Source organism: Pinus tabuliformis, chromosome 3_2 (genome assembly GCF_031772625.1).
Source record: "Pinus tabuliformis cultivar Carrire ecotype Pingquan chromosome 3_2, CPIR1, whole genome shotgun sequence".
Lineage (NCBI taxonomy): Eukaryota > Viridiplantae > Streptophyta > Pinopsida > Pinales > Pinaceae > Pinus > Pinus tabuliformis.
The window spans coordinates 1,130,215,130-1,130,234,717 of NC_142302.1; the positions used below are offsets into that span (position 1 = coordinate 1,130,215,130).

Below are 19,588 nucleotides of genomic sequence, written 5' to 3' on the forward strand. Positions count from 1 at the left end.
AAGCTAAAACCTTTCTCGGCTTTCTACAACAATCTGTCATTTAGCCATCGTTTGCTGTTAAAACCTAAAATGCCACCATATATTCGTTTTCCATAATCTTATAAGGATTTCGGATAAACCAGCATGCTCTTTCTAAAAAGAAATGTACGTTACCTTTCCAGCCATAAGTATTAGGCCTCTCTCTTGATTCACAAGCTTTTTATTTCAATGGTAACTTTGACTGACACTTGGGATTTATTTAAATGTAAAAGACGCTTGAAGGTACAAAAATTCAACTGTACAATTTAGTACAAACAAAAACCCTAAAAAAAGTGAGGCATCCCACACAAGCTGTTAGAGAGATGCTCAGTCATGTCCGCAAGGTAGTAGTTTAGAATCAAGAGATTAATCCATAGTATTAAACGATAAAAGAAACACCATAGCAGCCAACAAAAGCAAAGAATCTCGTATCTTATATACCCAACACAGTAACAATGTAACAATCAAGTACATCAGGAAGACAAGGACAGATGTACTAGAAAGCATACTCTACAAAAGAAAGCATAATGGAAATCATTTGGGCTTTGGTTTCACTTCAGCTTCATTTACACTTAGTACAAAAATGGCATCTGGCTCATGCCTGCAAAAGGGAAATTTATTCTGTAAGACAACTTTGTTGAAACTCACTTATTCCAGTGAGTCATGTCACAAAAATATAGAAAATGAAGTTCAGTAGTGAAGAATAAAGCACAATGTAACAAGAACTTTAAAAAGTTATTAGACTGGGTAATTCAAGACATTTGCCACAGAAATCAACCATCTGACGGGAAATTTAAAAGATAAAGGGATTTAGAAATTACGGTTTTTCACCCTCCTCAAATGTGTAGCTTGATGCCACAGCCAACAAATGACCATCTCTACTAAATGATAAAGCAGCAATGCTCGTAGGATATTTTGAATACTGATCAAAACAATCAAAAACCTGTCAGTTGGATTGAATACCCTGGTGAATTCACAAACATTTCCAAAAAAAATGTAAATAATATTTAACTGCTTAGCATAACCATAAAAGCTCTTCTCCTCTAGCAAAACATAATGTAAAAGCCCGTAAGTGTGAATAGAGTTTCAAGAATTGTGCATTTTGACCCTAAATGTAAATATACATATATCCATGGATGCAAAAGAGGTTTCTAATTTATGAATCCTGTCTAGATCATAAGTATAAAGGGGCTTCAAGATATATTTTAATAAAGCATACAGGTGGGTCTTTATTCTAGGCCTTGTGTATCTCAAAAAATTCAGTACACCCTTAAGCAAAAACACAGTAATTGGATTGCATAATCAATAGTACACTGGCTAATACTAACCAGACAGCATGTTTCCTCTTTACAAAGGATGGACCCCAATGCCAAAAACCTAAAGAAATGGAGCCATTGACAGAATCTGACAGGTATAAATGCTAAAAAAAATCATCTAGTGTACGGCATGTACACCATTTGTAACATCCTATCACACCTTCTATCAAATTTGTAACATCGGGATCAAAGGTTGATAAAGCAAAAACTATATGTGCCAGTGACATTTTTATATACAACAGTCAATGTCAAATAACAAGTTACAGATATAGTGCACATACAATTTGATAAAGGCAGAATAATTTACAGGCACCAAACAGAGAAAACAAAACAGAAAGAATTACCTGGTATATCCTCTTTTTGTTGTTGCCATCCCATACATTAACATAGCCATCACAGCCCCCAGTGGCGAAAGTACCATAGCTGCAAAAACATTATAAAACTAACATTCTTACAAGAAATTAAAATACAACTAAAAAAGCAAGCAATAGGCATTAGGGGAGGGAGAAGCTAAAACTATTAAGCAACTTACATGGGATGAAAGGCAATTGCGTTTACTGGATAAGAATCTCCGCCAGCCTCTGACTTTGGATGACATGGAAAGGCATATCTGATATTTCCACATCGATGTCTTGTCAGTAAATTAACATGAAGAAATTGAGTGGCTTATATAGGTTATGATGGAAAATAATAACATTTCAATATTCAATGGTGTACAGCCATAATGCTAGGTTTAATGTTTGCCACTGATTATCCAGGACTTGAAGTTATGTTTAATCAATGTTGTTTAACTCTTATATAGAACCTGAGGCAATCATATAAACGTATTATCATAAATTTGAAAACAGTAATACACATTCCGGAGCTTTACATAATTGCATTACCATAGATGTTAGATTTATTTCAGTAAATGCTTATGTATACCAATGGCTCTAAGACAATGATTTTGGACAAAAAATTATTAAAAGTAGGTTTATAACAAATCATACTATATAGCATAGCGGAGGCAGGAGGAGGAAAGGTTATCTATCGCCCAGATAAAGAAATAGAGATACAATATGCATGCAGCTTGGGGAATGCTACTTAAATCAAGCTGAATTACTAGCTTTGTGGCAGGGATTAGAATTTGCTATCTCAAGGAAAATTGGGCAGTTAACAGTGTATGGAGACTCGATGATTGTCGTTCAACAAGTGCGTAAACTCAAAGAGAATCCACACCAGGTCCAATCCTCTATTCTGCAAGGAATAAGCTTACAATAGCAAAATTTGAGGCTGTTGAGATCTACCATGTCAAGAGGCATCTCAGCTCAAAAGCGGATGCATTAGCAAATAAAGGAGCCTCCTTTGAACAAGGGATCTTGGCTCACGACGATATAAGTGTTGTGTATAAATGGTTACCATGAAAATTCTAAGCATAAATCAGAGTTTAGGTGCTTTAAATTTTTCAAGTAGTTAAAAAGGGAGAATTATTTGGGTGGCGGTCTGATGGCCTTATGACTGACCACAGCCATGTATTTCGAATTTCCAAACTCTTCCCTCGGCATATTGGCAGCCTCTGCTTGCTGACAAGATCCGGGTCCGTGCCTACACCTGGCCTGTCCATGTGAGATCACATGCAAGTCCTGGGGCAGATGGATGTTTGCTCAAAACTTCAATAAATGTGGGAGGATGCGAAGGAGCGTTGTTTCCAAATCCAAGGAGAGGCGGGCATGCTCAGGGTACAGAGGTTTAATGGCGATGGAAAGAATTTACAATGAATTTAAAACAGATTTTGGATGTCTGAGTCTGAAAATGTACAGGGCAGTTAGTTGCATTAAAGATGGCAAGAGATTTGATGACATGGTGGGGGCAGAGATCTCTGGTTATAAGTCGCAGGCATTCAACACCATTTCATCCGCAGTTCAGGTCTGGTTCATCAAAGTCTCTGCAGGGAAGGAGGATTGTTGCATTGGCGTCAACATGAAAAGGTTGTCTGGCTGTGAAAAGGATGATTTTGGTCAGCACCTGGACAATCGCACAGAAACAATGGAATACATTTTGACTTTGTTAACCAGGCAGGGGGAAATGGGGGCCGTCGAGGTTCAAGCTCAATTTGCTCCACTAAATCAGAAAATTGGCCTGGTACAGACCAAGATAGACAGACTGCAGTCAGAAGCTGATCTACTGGAGCTTCATTTGGCAACAATGGAACCCTCCTGTCAAAATGGTGCAGCTACAGTAGGAGTGGAAGAGGTCAGCATGTAGCACTGGAGGCACAGCAGGTCATAGTCGCAGGTATGCTGAAGAGGGATGCTGAGGTGGCGAAAGAGGTCCAGGATCCTGCTCCATTGCAACCAAGGCAGTCTGAAGAGAAAAATGAAGAATTTAACCATGAATCTGATTCAAACAGTGCAGGCTAGTTTGTCTTTTGTGTTAATTCATGTATTGCAAATATGTATTAATTTTAGGAGTCTTTTGTAGGGTTTATAGGCAATATCAGTTTACTATTTAGTAGTGCTATATGTAGACATTGTAGGAAGAAAGCAAGTCCTTTTTGGACGTTTTTGAATTTAGTAGATGAAGATACTGTTGCAGATGTTAGGTTCTGACCTTGAAACCAGATTGAAATTAATAGAAAAAACCTAACCGTTTCATTTAAAAATAAAAATAAAAACAAATCATAATATAACAGAGTCAAATACCAGGATGCGGGTGTTACTGTTGCGCATTAATGAGGATTTATTCCTCGCAGGCAGCTGTCCCTGCACCTGGCTCGCGGACGAGGATCGCACATTTCAATGGCATGCGATATCAATTGGACAGAGGACGGAATTATGGTCGCACAGTTCGTCTTCAATGCGCGCTTGGTTCGAGGGACTATGTTCGAGGTTTTATTCATGGCCTGGTGTCTGGTTTACGCCATTGCCCTCGGCTCTTTCCACCTCCGCCTGATTTTCTTCCCGCACCCCTGTTTCGTTCAGGTGGTTTGGATGCTCGCTTGGGTTCTAAGTCTTGTCTGGTTCGTCTGCGCTCAGTCCTTCCCCCTTCGGCTCTGCCATTTTCCCTTACCTGGTTGCTCTGATAATTCGAAGATGCCTCGCCGTCGTGGAGTCTCTCGCCGTGGAGGAAATACTGGTAATCGAGGCAGGGCCTCTCAGTCTGCTCCTCAGAACATTGTTCCTATTGCTTCTGCCTCCCCGTCCTCTCCGCCCTCTGGCCACGCTAGACCTCTCCCGCACAACTCTTTTCAAACAACCCACTTCACCTTCCACAGCAGGCTCAATAGGCCAGTGTTGTCAGCCAACATCACTGTAATTCTTGCTGAGGAGGAGGATAAGCCCAGTAGCTCGGCCCACACCACCACCTCTCAGTCTCAGGATGACAGTGTCCTTCAAGGGGAGATGGTTGGGGTCATGTTCAATGAAGACAACATACAGGAAGACGGCATTGTTCTTGAGGCTCCTCAGCCTCCGGCAGAATCCAGTCAGCGCGAGGTGCTTGCTTGCGAGCCGGTTCATCATCCAGGTAGCATCTTGAATCTGGTAATTCCTCCAGAGGGCGACATCGAGGGGAATGCAGACAATGAATTCGTCACTTGGATTGCAATCCTTGCACTAGGAAGCGCAAGCCCCTCCAGGACCTTGGGAACAGTGGTAAACTTAGGGACTTTCATTTAATTTGACCGTACACAACCCGAATATATGCATTTGTTACCCGAATATATATAAATAGGGCAGGCGAATCACTTCATTACACCATTTTTATGCTCTTCCTACCCTCCTACCCATCATTTGCTTGTTACCCGGCCTACGGTTACCTAGTCTCTTCTTCCTCTATACCCGGGTACTGGAATGGCCGCTTTCACTGGTTATTTCTCGGACTAACTAAATTACCCCGCATATATTCCTCTTCCAGCCAGGTGGACAAGGATGCGCCCGACTCTCCGCAACATGTCTAAAGATTCTAGTTCAATGCCTACGGGTGGCACTCTTGCCTCTGCTCTGTTTTATTTTATGCTATGTATCTATGTTTTGGGTCTCTGGTTACTGTTCTTGTCTCAGTTCTTGTTTTGTATCGGTACGAGCCAATATAATCCAATGAGCAGCAACAAATCATGGCTCGGCAAGCCTTGTTTTTGCTTTAATTTTGTTCATGGCGGGTATGACAGAATGATTATCAGCAAAGCCATAGTAGGTGATAGTAATGCTGTGCTAGACTCAGAACTGGATTATTTTCTTGTATGTCAGGGTCTTACAAATCATGTTTCGAAGTCTCTCAATCCTGAAAGGGCGGATAGAAGGATCTGTATGTCTCAGAATCTCTGGTTGAGGGCTGGCTTCTGCCCCCTCTGAGGTCTCGACCTCCATGTACATATTTTTTCTCTTTTTAATAGAATTAGTCTTTACGCAGAAAAAAAAAATATAACAGAGTCAAATGCCGCAGATTACTCTAAATATGGCACTTATCAGACAATTCAAATTTATAATCCTATTTTTCCAAAAGAGTACTAAAAAGGCAACAGCTCGTCAAAGCTTCCAATATGGCAAAATAATGTAACCATTCTTTAAAAAAATAAAAAATAAAAATAACCTCTACACTGTGAAAAAGGTGGAAAAACTGTGAAAAAGGTGGAAAAAAGAATACCTACTTTTTAGCTTGACCAGCTTCAGATAAATCAAAAAACTCCATAGCCACGCGACCTTCCACAGAACCAAGGGCAAAACCTGTAACAATGTTCTTTCAGTTTAATGTTCTATGAGACACCCAGTATTCAAATCTTGCATTGTTTACTTATCCTTGAAAAAGACTAAACACCAAGATCAAAACAGGCCCATATACAAATCCCAAGTAACCAAGCCTCTTACTATGAAGTGGAGCGTGAGTCAGATGCAAGGGGCTATACTTTAGATGGCATTTTACTGAAACTATGAGAATCACAATTGAATAATATGTAGAACAACAAAATAACGCAAAGGAAGAACAAAAACTTATGTAGAAATGTTTTTATTAACATTGTTATTTGAGCTTTATTCATACTAGGCATGCAGTTCATAACTTCATACTTTGTCCTCAAGGAATATATTAAACATACATACATAGAAGCAACTAATACTTAAATCAGCTAGAAATTTAAAGCGTTTTCAAGAAACCATGAGGTGTTATTTATGGCCTTACTAGAAGAACCATAAACGAGCATGCAATTTTCATTTTAAATCATCATTGAATGTATATTCAAATTTCAGACTGATGGGAAGACAAAAGAAACTCAAATCTGTATCTGAACATTGCTAAATACTGTAAATGCACAATTTTTAATACTTTGCTTGCATCCACTTCTTTGATGTTAAAGACAATAGAAAATACCATATGAACTATATGAACTACAAGTCCAATAAAAACCAGTATCCATGCATGATCTTTAAGACCATAATCATGGAATTTAATAAATATGTCACAAGAAATCAACTCAGATATATGGCTACCTACTATTAAATAAAGATGTAAGATAAATTCTAACTTTTAATAGTTTCATTTTAAGTTTTTATGCATGTGCTTGAAAGACAGTAAAGTTGGGAATTCTGTATCACCATACCAGTTGAAATTTAAATACAAAGCAATATCCAGACATGATATTTTATAGACTTCACATAATTTGAACACTGCTTCAGATCTTCCAACATTTATTTTTAAAACCATATCGAATACATTAACATAACCACATCATTTTGACTTATACCCAGGAAAAGGATGAGATTCTTACAGATCGAAGTCCATCCAAAGTATATTCACCTGTTCCATTTGGATGGCAACGCACACATCTAGTTTGATACTTCAAGGATGATTCCCTTCGTTGTTCAGGTTGTGACATGTTACGGAGATCATAAACATTTATATGCCTGCCAGCTGTGGCTACCACCAACCGGAGATGAACTAGTGACATAGAATACACGCGCTCCGGTTGTGAATATGTACCAACAAGAGTCTTCTCCTGCCCACTTGCACCTCTAGGGTCCCAACATTTCAATGTCTTGTCCCAACTCCCCGTTATCACTTGCCCTAGAAAAAATACAAATTTTGAGATTATTTAAAAATCTTCAATTCATAAAATGTTACAAAAAATGAAGTAATTTCCCCACTTTGTTTTCAATTTTCAAACATACATGTTCAAAAAATTCCAAACAAAAAAGTATAAGTTAGACAGTTTGAACTTTGAAGCCATTGTTTAGATAGCATATGTTCAATGCATCAATCCCTTTGAGAACCTCAAGCATCAACAAAATGAATAAATCAAGACGTAAAAATTACAGGTATTGATGACAACATAAACAAAAATATGATGCCAAGGATAACAAAGCCGTCAAACAAAATGGGTGCACACTGCACATCTACAAGAACCATACGAGAATGGACAACAGAGTATAAGGAAACATGAAGTGTAGAACCTAGACCATAAGCTAGAAAAATGGATAATCATTAACAATGCTATGGAAAGCTGAAGATGTTACCGGAGATATGTTCAGAATCAGCATTCAGTGCTTCAGGGACAACTTCATTGTCACGCAACTATTTTTGGTGACTCAGGGATCCTTAGTCACTTCATGGGCATCTGGCACTGTTTTCAGATTGCAGCCTTATTGCAATCTGGAAACTAAGATGCAAGTATGCTTTTTCTGATGAGGATAGTTCAACCCAATATTTTTGTCACTTTTGGCAAAGGCTATCCCTTGGTTAAAAATGCGAAAGAGTTAGATACTTTAGCCTAATCTCAGTTTATTGTTTCCCTAGTTGCTCTTATGCTGAGGATACAAGGTACCATTGTATATATCCTTCCATTTTCATTTTTTGGTTTGTACACCATATATTATATGCGGTGTCCAAGGACCAGTTCATGACACCTTGCAAGATGACACCCATGGACTTGCTATGAATGGTCTGTAAACTGCCATGGATATTCCATTGGACAATTCATCACAATAGATCTATTAAAATAAACTGAAACCTATACTATGCAAGGAATAATTCCTTTTAAATTCCAGATTTGTTATTCCAGATTTTGCTTATAAAACAGGTAAACATGATGACTCACAAACCACAATGAACACCACGATATGCTCTTGGAAATCCATACGGGAGAAAACCCAGCTATAAGGTGAGGCTGCTCCACTCTCCTCTTTCTAGAATGGAAATGATGCAAGTACAAAGGAGAAGGCATTCTCTATGGAGTTGCCTGAGACTTGTGGCCCATGGGCTGCTACAAAACACAAACTCCCTCTATTATGCTCTCTCTCTCTATCTACATTCAACTACTCTACTTTACTATGGGACAAAATGCAAGCACATAGAACGGAACTCCTTTTCCTCCTAGTACCTTGACATATCACAACTCAATAACCAACTTGACCCTTCCAGAATCTTCTTCAAAGTACCCGCATGGCTTGCCCCTTTTCCACGAGTGATAGGGGCTAACGTGATATCCTCTCAAATTATGGTAGTCAATCATGATAGATCAGCTTCCATGAGGCATAACTTTTCCATTTGAACTCTGATTGACATGATTCTTCCATCATTGGAAAGGTCTTCACATATAGAACATCAGAAGTTTTGATGCTTAAGCAGGAAAGTTTTAACCCCCCAAAAAAGGTCGTTTAAGGCCTCAAACTGGCCCCAAAAGGTTTCAAACCCCAATCCTCCAAACAGGGCCCCACCAATAAAATTGCTCACGTAAACTGATTCCTTCAATTTTTCCACTTTGAAAGCATCAAGGTGGATGAAAAATTATATAGTGATCCAATCTCAATCAATGAATCAGTTATAGATCTAGGGGGCTTTGTTATTGCACATGTTATTTTGTGTTACCTCCATTGTTTAAGTAACCCTTCGCCAACCTAGGTGACATTGCTATGAGATCACTTGGCAGTATCATTTTTTCATGCTACTTTGCTCACTTCTACTTATCAAATTTATTAGACATATATTGTACCATTAGTGGAGGTTGCATTAATGGTGAATCATGTAAACATAACTATTGTTGATTTTCCAGATTTCCTACACTGATAATAACTTCCAACGATTTTATGCATTAATTTATCTCATATTCATCATTAAGTAATTACATGTAGAAAATCTTCAACAGTAAACAATAACACCGATAAGATCAAGAAGAGAGCCAAACAAGAGGACACAAAATTTACCGTGGGAAAACCCACATGGGGGGAACCCAAACAACCTTTACTGTAAAGAAATTTGTCCATTCAAAAAGGAATACATCTATTCTTTCTAGTCAAAATAAGAAACAGGAATAATCAAAATCAAGCCCCAAGTCAAGATTGGTCAACCAACATAAGAGTAGCCTCAGAAAATTTGTCCTTCTTTCCATTCCTAAATTAGGCCTCAGATTCATCCTTCTTTCCAACCCTAGATTAAGCCTCAGATTAGCCCGAAATTCTGCCTCAGATTGGTCTGAATTTTGTCACAAAAGTGATCTGAATTCTTGCTCTGTTGAGAAAAACAAATGGCCTATATATAGGCATTTCAAGAGCCTGAATGGGTGTTTCCCTTCACTAGGGCCGACTTTACATTTTAGAGGCAAAATTCATGTTTTTGAAATTCAAATTTTCTTCTTATGAAGCCGACTTGAAGTACATTTGTATTTGTCAATTTTGGAGGGCTAATACAAATTATGAAGACCAACCGAAGCTACAAAAACTCCAACACTCCCTCTTAGCTAGGGAGGTATTCTTAATGACTTCCACAAATGTTCTCTTGTTGAAAAAATTCTCTAAGGAAAGGTTGAATGAGCTAGCTATGTTGATGTGTCAATCCACTATCTTTGGAAACCATCCTGCATTAGCATCATGTTCAACAAGTCATCACTTGGAGCAATTCACCAATAATCTCGGTGGTCACTTGGAACTTTGTAACGACCACTAGTCGTATACGCAGTGGAAATATTAAAATACTTCGAAGACAAATACATCCATCATAGGATAGTAAGTGTAAATTGTATATTGTATTAAAGAATTGATATAGGATGATTACAATTGAGAATGGGGGTCTTGTATATATAGCCAGGTAAGTACCCTTTCACGAACAGGCATGTACCTAAGACATGCCTTTCCATTATTAACTAACCATTAGTTAATTTACTTATTATTTATTATTATATTTATATTATTATGATTATTATTTATTATCTATTTTTACATAATATATCTTCATAAAATTGCCTTCTCCTTCAAAAAAGCTTTGTCCTTAAAGCTTACTGATCAAGAATCGGATCCCTTCTGTCTTCGTTATATCTTCTTGTTTCTGAGCTTTTATCTTTGTTGATACAAGACGACATGATGTTCTGAGCAATCGACAGAATTGTCGTACTAAAAACGGATCAGACCATCCTAGATTAATCTTCTGGGGAATCTTCGGATCCTTGGAGAAGTGTGGTGAATAATTATCATATGACCGGATTGAGCTCACTTCAATATCCATTGGAACATAAGTTTGTTTATGTTCTGCGTGATATAGATTTGTAGATTGATTAAGGTGTCTTCTCTTGTGATTCGGATGTATATAACAAATTTTTCTTGTTTGAACTTCCTTAAACGTTTTTATGACAATTTCCTGATTTCCATCAGGCATTGTTGTTGTTGACTTAACTACTAAATCCTTATTTGGTGTCTCCTCTGTTTGAACGACAAACTCTGAGTACATTTTTACTTCAATAGGGTTTGGATTTGCCTAAACTACGAGATTAGTGTTATTGATGTTTGTTTCTTCAGTTTGGATTGTTAATCTAGAGATTTTGATACTTCCTTTGCGACAAGTTCTTTGCACCTATTCGTCAATGATTTCTTTTCGTCCTTAAATTTTTTAATCTGTTTGAGCAGATTTTGTTTATGATTTTTGAGACGTAAGCATTCCTCATTCTCTGAGTCAACTTTATTTTGGCCTTCACACTTTTCGTCTTTTAAACACTTGATTTGTTCTACTAATGTTTGGTTAAGGCTCTTTAAACGTAAAAAAAATTCTTCTTGTTCTAATAAACGCTCCTTGAGTTCATTCTTTGATGTTTTAGCTTTCTTGACTTGTTCGAGTAGTTTTTCTTGGTGATCTCTGAGGCGCGAAATTTCTTTGTCTTTGCCGCAGATGACTTCTTCAAGCTCTTTTTGCTTCTTTGATATAGTTTTTTCGTTAGCTCTAGAATTAATAGTTGATTTGCCAAGTTGATGTTGGCGACATTAACTTCTCTTCCTTGGATACTTCCTTTTAATGTAATTACTCTGTGATTTGTAACTGAAAGACCATTATAGGAAAACCTTTCTTCCTTCGTCATTTTAGAATTGAGCTCCATCATTTTTTTCAATGATTTGATCACATTTTATTTTGTCGAGATGACTTTAGGTATATATTTAAAGTACCTTTGGACTTTGTACTTCAAGCCTCCTTTAAAAGTGCATTTTTAATATATTTTTTCTATAATTCTTCAAAACTCTTCTAATCCAATTTCCTATTATCCTTAATATTTCAAAACTCCTTTGTATTCTTTTTATATATTTCTACTTGCGTTTTTTTTTCCTTTTGTACGGTCAAAGACCTGGATCGAAGAACACAACGCTGTGCAGCGGTTGAGCGACCAAAGGATCAAACAGCTCTGATATCAATGTAATGACCACTAGTTGTATACGCAGTGGAAATATTAAAATACTTTGTAGACAAATACATCCATTGTAGGATAGTAAGTGTAAATTGTATATTGTATTAAAGAATTGATGTAGGATGATTACAATTGAGAATGAGGGTCTTGTATATATAGCCAGGTAAGTACCCTTTCACGAATAGGCATGTCTCTAAGACATGCCTTTTCATTATTAACTAACTAACCATTAGTTAATTTACTTATTATTTATTATTATATTTATATGATTATAACTATTATTTATTATCTATTTTTATCTATTTTTACATAATTTATGTTCATTAAAAAAAAATGTAAATATTAAATAATCAAGTAATGATTATGTTAAGTAGTCATTACTTAAGTGAAAAGGCATGTCTAAAAGACGTGCCCAGTCACGAAAGGACACCTTCTTAGGTATATATGCATATCCTCATTGTAACATTTTATATCACTTGTATATATATACACCTCTTGTGTATTTTATGTTTGAGTCAGCAAGCTATAGGTTTTGTTGCTTAAGTGGTGTCAGAGCCATGGCGCACAACATTATCATGCGAGTCTTTGAACGTTGTGCGACACACAATATGCCATTTCATTCACGTCCTGAATTCATGGAGCAGTTTAGTAAAATTAAAAAAGCATTTCAGCGTTTAAAAAAATCATTTGCAGAAGTTAAAGCATGTCGAAAGGAAATTGATAATAAGGAAAATAATAGTGATAGTGAAGAAATGAAACAAGGTGAAGCAGGAGAAGAAGATTTTGATCAGAATGATGAATATGAAAATAATACAAATCAAGATGAGAATCCAGATGAAGTTGATCTTAATGTGGATGAAGTTGCGGGTGTAGTGGATAGTCTTGACCATAATGAAATTTGCAGTGGTTCAGATTCCCCTAGCTCTTTCTCATCGTGTACATTGTCTGGTCAAGTAGTTAGAGTAAATGCATCAGAGATGAGTCCAACTCAATTTTGGCCCTGTTACCCAAAACACTCTGCCCAGAATTTCGGCCCTACTGCCCAGAAAATGTTGCCCAAAAGTTTGACTTGTGTCCTAGAAACTACCCAGAAAGTCACATGTCTAAAGTCAAGAGAGAGAGAGAGAGAGATACATGCTAGAGATGAATGTGTCCTCCTCTGTCCTTCTTCTTCGCTAAGATGCCTAAAATATTACTTGTCTTGTGTGAAGTAGAAAGGTGTCTTACGGAGGAGGTTGAATGCTCTATATATGGTTTTTTCATGTCTGAATGGATGTGTCTCTTAACTGCAGCCTAAGTCACTGGGTTCAGCGAATTTAATCCTTCGAATTCGAAATTCGTCGAACCTCAAAACAATTCGAACAAATTCATTTATGTTCGCCGAACTTTATGCCGAACACGAACACGAACTTTATGTTGAACATGAACTTTATGTTGAACACGAACACGAACAAATTCCATGAAATTCGCCAAAAATACGTTGAAGTACATTTCAGGGTTTTGCGGTTCGACCATTTTCCATCATTTATAATTAAAAAAAAATGGTAAGTTTGGTAACCCTAATGAACTTGAGGCTAAAACTTGGCGACACGCAAAAATCTAACTCACTCACAGTCACACTCGCTCACCCCACCACCAACCATTGAAATAATCAGGCCTTTGGGAGTTGGATAATTAGCCACCGAGAAGTTGGATAACTAGGTTGTTGGGCCACTGGGGCATTTGGAATCATTGAAAAAACAAGAAAGGTTTTTGATCCAATTAACAAACTTTTCTAATGGGAACGATAATCAATATTCTTCATTGATGTTTTTGTCAACCAACACATTAAGAGGGTTGAATCATCAAGATGAATAATGAATTTTTTTCTAGTTCAGTTAATAGAATTCACCAACTAAAACAACAATTTTTTTTTGTCAATTTATAGCTCTGTTAATCAGCATATAATTCCATTGTCATGTATTGTCGGCGAAATAAATGTATTGTTTGGTAACCCTAATGAACTTGAGGCTAAAACTTGGCGACATGCAAAAATCTACCTCACTCACAGTCACACTCGCTCACCCCACCACCAACCGTTGAATTAATCAGGCCTTTAGGAGTTGGATAACTAGCCACCGAGAAGTTGGATAACTAGGTCGCTCGGCCACTAGGGCATTTGGAATCATTGAAAAAACGAGAAAGGTTTCTGATCCAATTAACAAACTTTTCTAATGGGAACAATAATCAATCTTCTTCATTGATGTTTTTGTCAACCAACACATTGAGAGGGTTGAATCATCGAGATGAATAATGAATTTTTGTCTAGTTCAGTTAATAGAATTCACCAACTAAAACAACAATTTTTTTTTGTGAATTTATAGTTCTATTAATCAGCATATAATTCCATTGTGATGTATTGTCGACGAAATAAATTGTAATTGTTTGTATGGATTTAGTGAAAGTTAATGGTGAATTTTTTCTTTTTATGGGATTAATCTACATGATTTATTTGAGAACTATGGCTAAATGTGTTTTTCAGCCTGCTTAAACTTAAATTTCATATAATATTTCAAATTTTATATGTGGAATTTTATGCTGAATTTTATCAACAAAATTTTAAGCGTTGAACTTTATTCGAATTTCAAGGTTACCGAACTCAAACAAGAACACGAACGCGGTGACTTAGACTGCAACAAACTTGACTTGAAGGAGGGCCGACTTAACAAATTTCAAGGGCTAATCAATGAAAATTACATGAAGAACTTGTCTTACAATGACATAACATATTCCAAGGGCTAAAATATAAATTATGAAGACCGACCATAGCTACAAAAATTCAACACTGTCGCTTAGATAGGGAAGTATTCATAATGACTAGGTAGTTGTTCTTTTGTTGACAAAATTCTCTCAGAAAAGGTTATAACAAATCATCACCATAATTAGGTCAACAAAAATGTGACACATGGTAAACCAGTAGCATCAATCAATTACCATAATCTAGTAGAACAACTTTGACACATGGTAAGTCAACAACATCAACAAGTTACCATAATTCAGGTCGGTACCGACCTATGGTATATCCTCACAATAGTCTTAGTTGGTACTTCAAACACATGGAACATAATTTAGCATCAACTTGTCAACATAATAAGGGTCAGTACCATACACTTTGTATCCAAACTACTCTCAGTTCACCATCATTCGAGTCAATATCTTTGGCACATGGTGAATCTCCAAAGGCCACACTCTAACTTAGTAATTTGAGGCATGATGCTAAACGAACTTGATGCTCTAGGACCATTCTTCCTCATTCGGGTCAACATGCTAGACACGGGAAGAATGATTGTCCTCTACCAATCCATTCTCCCTAATTCGGGTCAATATGATTAACACAAGGAGAGTGTCAGTGCATGATGCTAACTCATCAACACTCCCTCTCACTAAGAGAGGCATTCTCAACAAGTCCAAGCTTGTCCCTGAAGTATACAAATTTCGCTCTGGACAGAGGCTTTGTAAGAATATTTGTTATTTGCTCATCAATAGAAACATACCAGAGCTTCACTGATCCCTTCTACACCATATCAAATATGAAGTGGTACTTGATCTCGATGTGCTTCAACCTGACATGGAAAACTAGATTCTTTGTCAGCTTCACACAGCTTTGATTGTCACAATATATCTTGGTCGGTTCTAACACCTAATCAAATAGTCTTGCGAGTAAAATATGAAACCATACTACTTCAAAACTTGTTAAATTGGCTGCAATATAATTTGTCTCAGCAGTGTTGAGTGCGATAAATGTATGCTTCTTATTCATCCATGAAATCAGAGGGAGCCCAAACTAAAGCAACCTCTGGATGTACTCTCTCCGTCTTTAACACTCCCTACCCAATCTGCATTTGTATAACCCTGCAGTTGTATATCATCATTTGAGACATATTCAAACCATAACCATTTGTACCATGTAAATATCTCAATACATGCCTTGTTGCAATCCAATGATCATGTCTGGGTTCCACCTGGAACTAGCTTAGAGTATTTTCTGCAAAGCAAACAAGTCCAAGCTTGTCTCTGAAGTATACAAACTTTGCTTTGCACATAGGTTTTGTAAGAATATCACCGATTTTCTCATCAGTAGAAACATACCGAAGCTTCACCACTCCCTTCTACACCATGTCACGGATGAAGTGGTATTTGATCTCGATGTGCTTCAACTTGCCATGGAAAACTAGATTCTTTGTCAGCTTCACACAACTTTGATTGTCACAATATAGCATGGTCAGTTCTAGCACCTAATTAAATAGTCTTGCGAGTAAAGTTTGAAACCATACTACTTCAAAACTTGCTAATTTGGTTGCAATATACTCTGTCTCAGCAGTGTTGAGTGTGATAAATGTGTGTTTCCTACTCATCCACAAAAGCATAACAGAGCCCAAACTAAAGCAACCTCTGGACGTACCCTTTCCGTCTTAAACACTCCCTGCCCAATCTGCATATGTATAACCCTACAATTGTACACCATCGTTTGAGACATATCTCAAACCATAACTAATTGTACCACGCAAATATCTTAATACATGCCTTGCTGCAATCCAATGATCATGTCTTGGCTAATGTCTTGGTTCCACCAAGAACTGGGTTAGAGTATTTATTGCAAAGCAAATATCCGGCTTGGTATTAACCAAATACATTAGTGAACCAATCAGCTATCTGTACATGGATGGATCTAACAAATCTGACTTAGAGTCTACATTCTCAAATTTGTCACCATGGGAGTTGCCATCGATTTACAGTCTATCATCCCAATCTTCTGCAGGATCTTGACAATATATTTTCCTTGACCAAGGAAGATTTTGCCAAGCTTATGCCATACTTCTAGCCCCAAATAATAGTGCATCAAACCAAGATTATTCATATCGAATTTAGAGGACAACCTCCTCTTAAACCGAATAATGAGATGCTCCACTCCTATCAAAAATAAGTCATCAACATACAATAATAGAATCACATGTTCATTCTTCTCAACCTTGATATATAAGTTTGAATCGGCATCACTTTTGGGGAAACCAAGTCTTGTCAGGTAGTTGTGAATTCAAGAGAACCAAGCTCTAGGTGCTTGCCTAAGTCCATACAAGGCTTTCTTCAATTTGTAGACATGAGATTCTCTTCCATGATGTTGAGAAATCTAGGGGCAGTTAGATTAGGTGATTTCTCTTTCTTTGATAACTGCTTGTGATGTATTTTTGCTTAACTTGATTAACTTATTCTTTCACTTGATTATTATTAGTGTTCTCTATCAACAAATAGCTACCAAACAATGAAGATCAATGAGACAAGAGGACACAAAATGTAGGTTGCTAGCCAAGGTCGTAACCTCTCCTTTTGAGAGGAAAACCCACAAGAATTCTTCTCTTCTTATAGAACCTTCAAATGACCCAAGACGCTTGACAAAGACCCCTCCAAGGCCAAGTCAACCTTCCTTCTTGATGAGCTTTCCTTACACAACTTACAACAACAAACTTTGACCTTTCCAGCAACAACTTCGACCCCGGCAACTTCGATCCTAACAACTTTTCCAGCAACTTTAACTTGCCCAGCAATTTTGACTTGCTCAACAACTTCCAGCAACTTTGACTTACCCAAAAACTTCCAGTAACTTGCAACAACTTCGACTTGCCCAACAACTTTAGAAACCCTAACAAAAGAGAGAGAGAGAGGTCTAGAACTTCGATCTTTCTTATTTTCTTCTTATCCTTCATCTCTGTCCTTTTCTTTTGGTCTTGCTACTTCTTTCTTCTGGAGATCGAACTTGCTTGTTGTGTGTCCAAATGAGGTCGAGTTCTTTCTTATATATAGGCTTTCCAAGGGTACGAATTGACTCCATGAGGCTGACTTGATCTTTCATGTAGGTTGATTTGTTGCAACTCGTTGACAAGGTCTTGGAGGGTCTTTTATGACTCAAATAAATTTCTTTTACATAATACAAGATGCCCAAAGGGGTCTTATAGGTATGACAATGACTCTTTTGACTTCATAATTCCATGACAAGCCTAGAAGCACTCAATGGGTGCTTGACCTACAAATATATTTAACTTGAGCATGAAACTCGTGCATCAAGAAGGAAATAATAAATTTATTTTTCTCTTTTCATCAAATACATAAAATCATGATTATAATAGCCATTATGAAGACCGAACCTAGTTACACATTTGAACACTCCCTCTTAACTAGGGAGGTATTCATAATCCATACATGGTACTTGGACATACTCATACTGATGAATTCTCATAAGAGTCGTCAAATTGGTAAGCCATCGCATAAGCTATTATTTCAACTTATCTCATTGCATCTCATCATACCAACCAGCATTATCACTTAGCAAGGCCTTGACTAACAGCTCTATCTCTCCATAATATTCGAGCACAATGCTGGTGAGAAAATGACTGATAGACACCATAATCATTATCTCTCAAAGCACATACCCCATCCAAATGTTCACAAGGTATGTCCTTCTAGAACAATTCATGTCTTGGAATAACACATCCTCAAGGAATTTCCTCTTCAACTACTCTTACCTATTGGATGCCCTACCACATCCTCAAAGAGTATCGGAAACCAAATGCTTACCCAATACTCCATTCTTTCTTCATAACATGAAGGCAAAAATGATGTCAATCTCTTCCACATGGTCTTCACTAAGACTTACGGTTGTTAGTCTTGGTCTAGTGCATGACACATGAAGTAGAGAGCCATATACGTCACTCCCTCTCAACCAAGGAGGATCTAATCATTCCTATAAAAGGAATATACTCAAGCTCCCTCTTATCGAGGGACTTGTTACCAACAGCAATTATCTTCTATTCGATGGAGATCATGGTCCTATCATCTGCTTGTAGGGCTCCTCCTTTCATCATCATGTCATGAACTTCATCTTCTTCATCATGGAGCCTTCTTCATAATCACTTTATCGTAGGGCAACAACCATCTTTTTCATCACTTTCCCTTCAATGAACCATAGTGTTGAACCAATAGTCATTTCATCCTTCTCTTCATTGGAAAGTGATCTTCTAGTCCACATCTAGCTTTTATTTACACAGTTACCTCTTCCAAGTCATGTTTATTTCAGGATCTTCCATCCAATCACATGAGTATTAGTTGTAGGTGACTTCTACAACCTTCTTTTGGTAGCCATGTAACAACCCAACCAAATGTTTTCAAAAAATCAAATTGAACATCAAGTCAAACTTACCTTTTTATGATGGCATTTCGTCATGACATCAGTTTCTTGCCACATCAACATCCTACACACGTAGGAATCTATCTCCAAGACACATATTACCAAGGTTTTCTTTTTCCAACATATCTATCAAGGTCTTCATACCTTCTTCTACTATGCAGATGTCATAGGTAATTCTTTTTGTTCTGGGATGTTGATCAATTATCTCATCTATAGTTGCATCTTTCATGAACTCTCCTTCCTTTCTTCACATATTGCTCACCTTAGGATCTTCATCATAGGAACCATGATTGTCAACCACCTCATATTCCATATGAGGTCATATTATGCTCATTTTATCTTATCGATATGAAGAGTTCAAGGTACCTTGTGTATATGCCTTAATGCATCATTCTAATGGAGGAG

General features: G+C 37.3%; 1 protein-coding gene across 1 annotated transcript in view; it reads right to left on the reverse strand.

Annotated features, from left to right (window-relative positions):
• Positions 1-366: 366 nt before the first annotated feature.
• Positions 367-19,588, reverse strand: part of LOC149184660 (mitotic checkpoint protein BUB3.1-like) — a 73,617-nt gene continuing 54,395 nt past the window's right edge. The window contains exons 4-9 of the mRNA XM_089417646.1: positions 7,104-7,370; positions 5,962-6,037; positions 1,867-1,944; positions 1,679-1,757; positions 840-940; positions 367-619 (exon numbers count right to left, since the gene is read on the reverse strand). Of these exons, the coding sequence (XP_089273772.1) occupies positions 553-619; positions 840-940; positions 1,679-1,757; positions 1,867-1,944; positions 5,962-6,037; positions 7,104-7,370 (668 nt within the window). The 3' untranslated portion in view covers positions 367-552. The remainder of the gene's footprint in view (positions 620-839; positions 941-1,678; positions 1,758-1,866; positions 1,945-5,961; positions 6,038-7,103; positions 7,371-19,588) is intronic.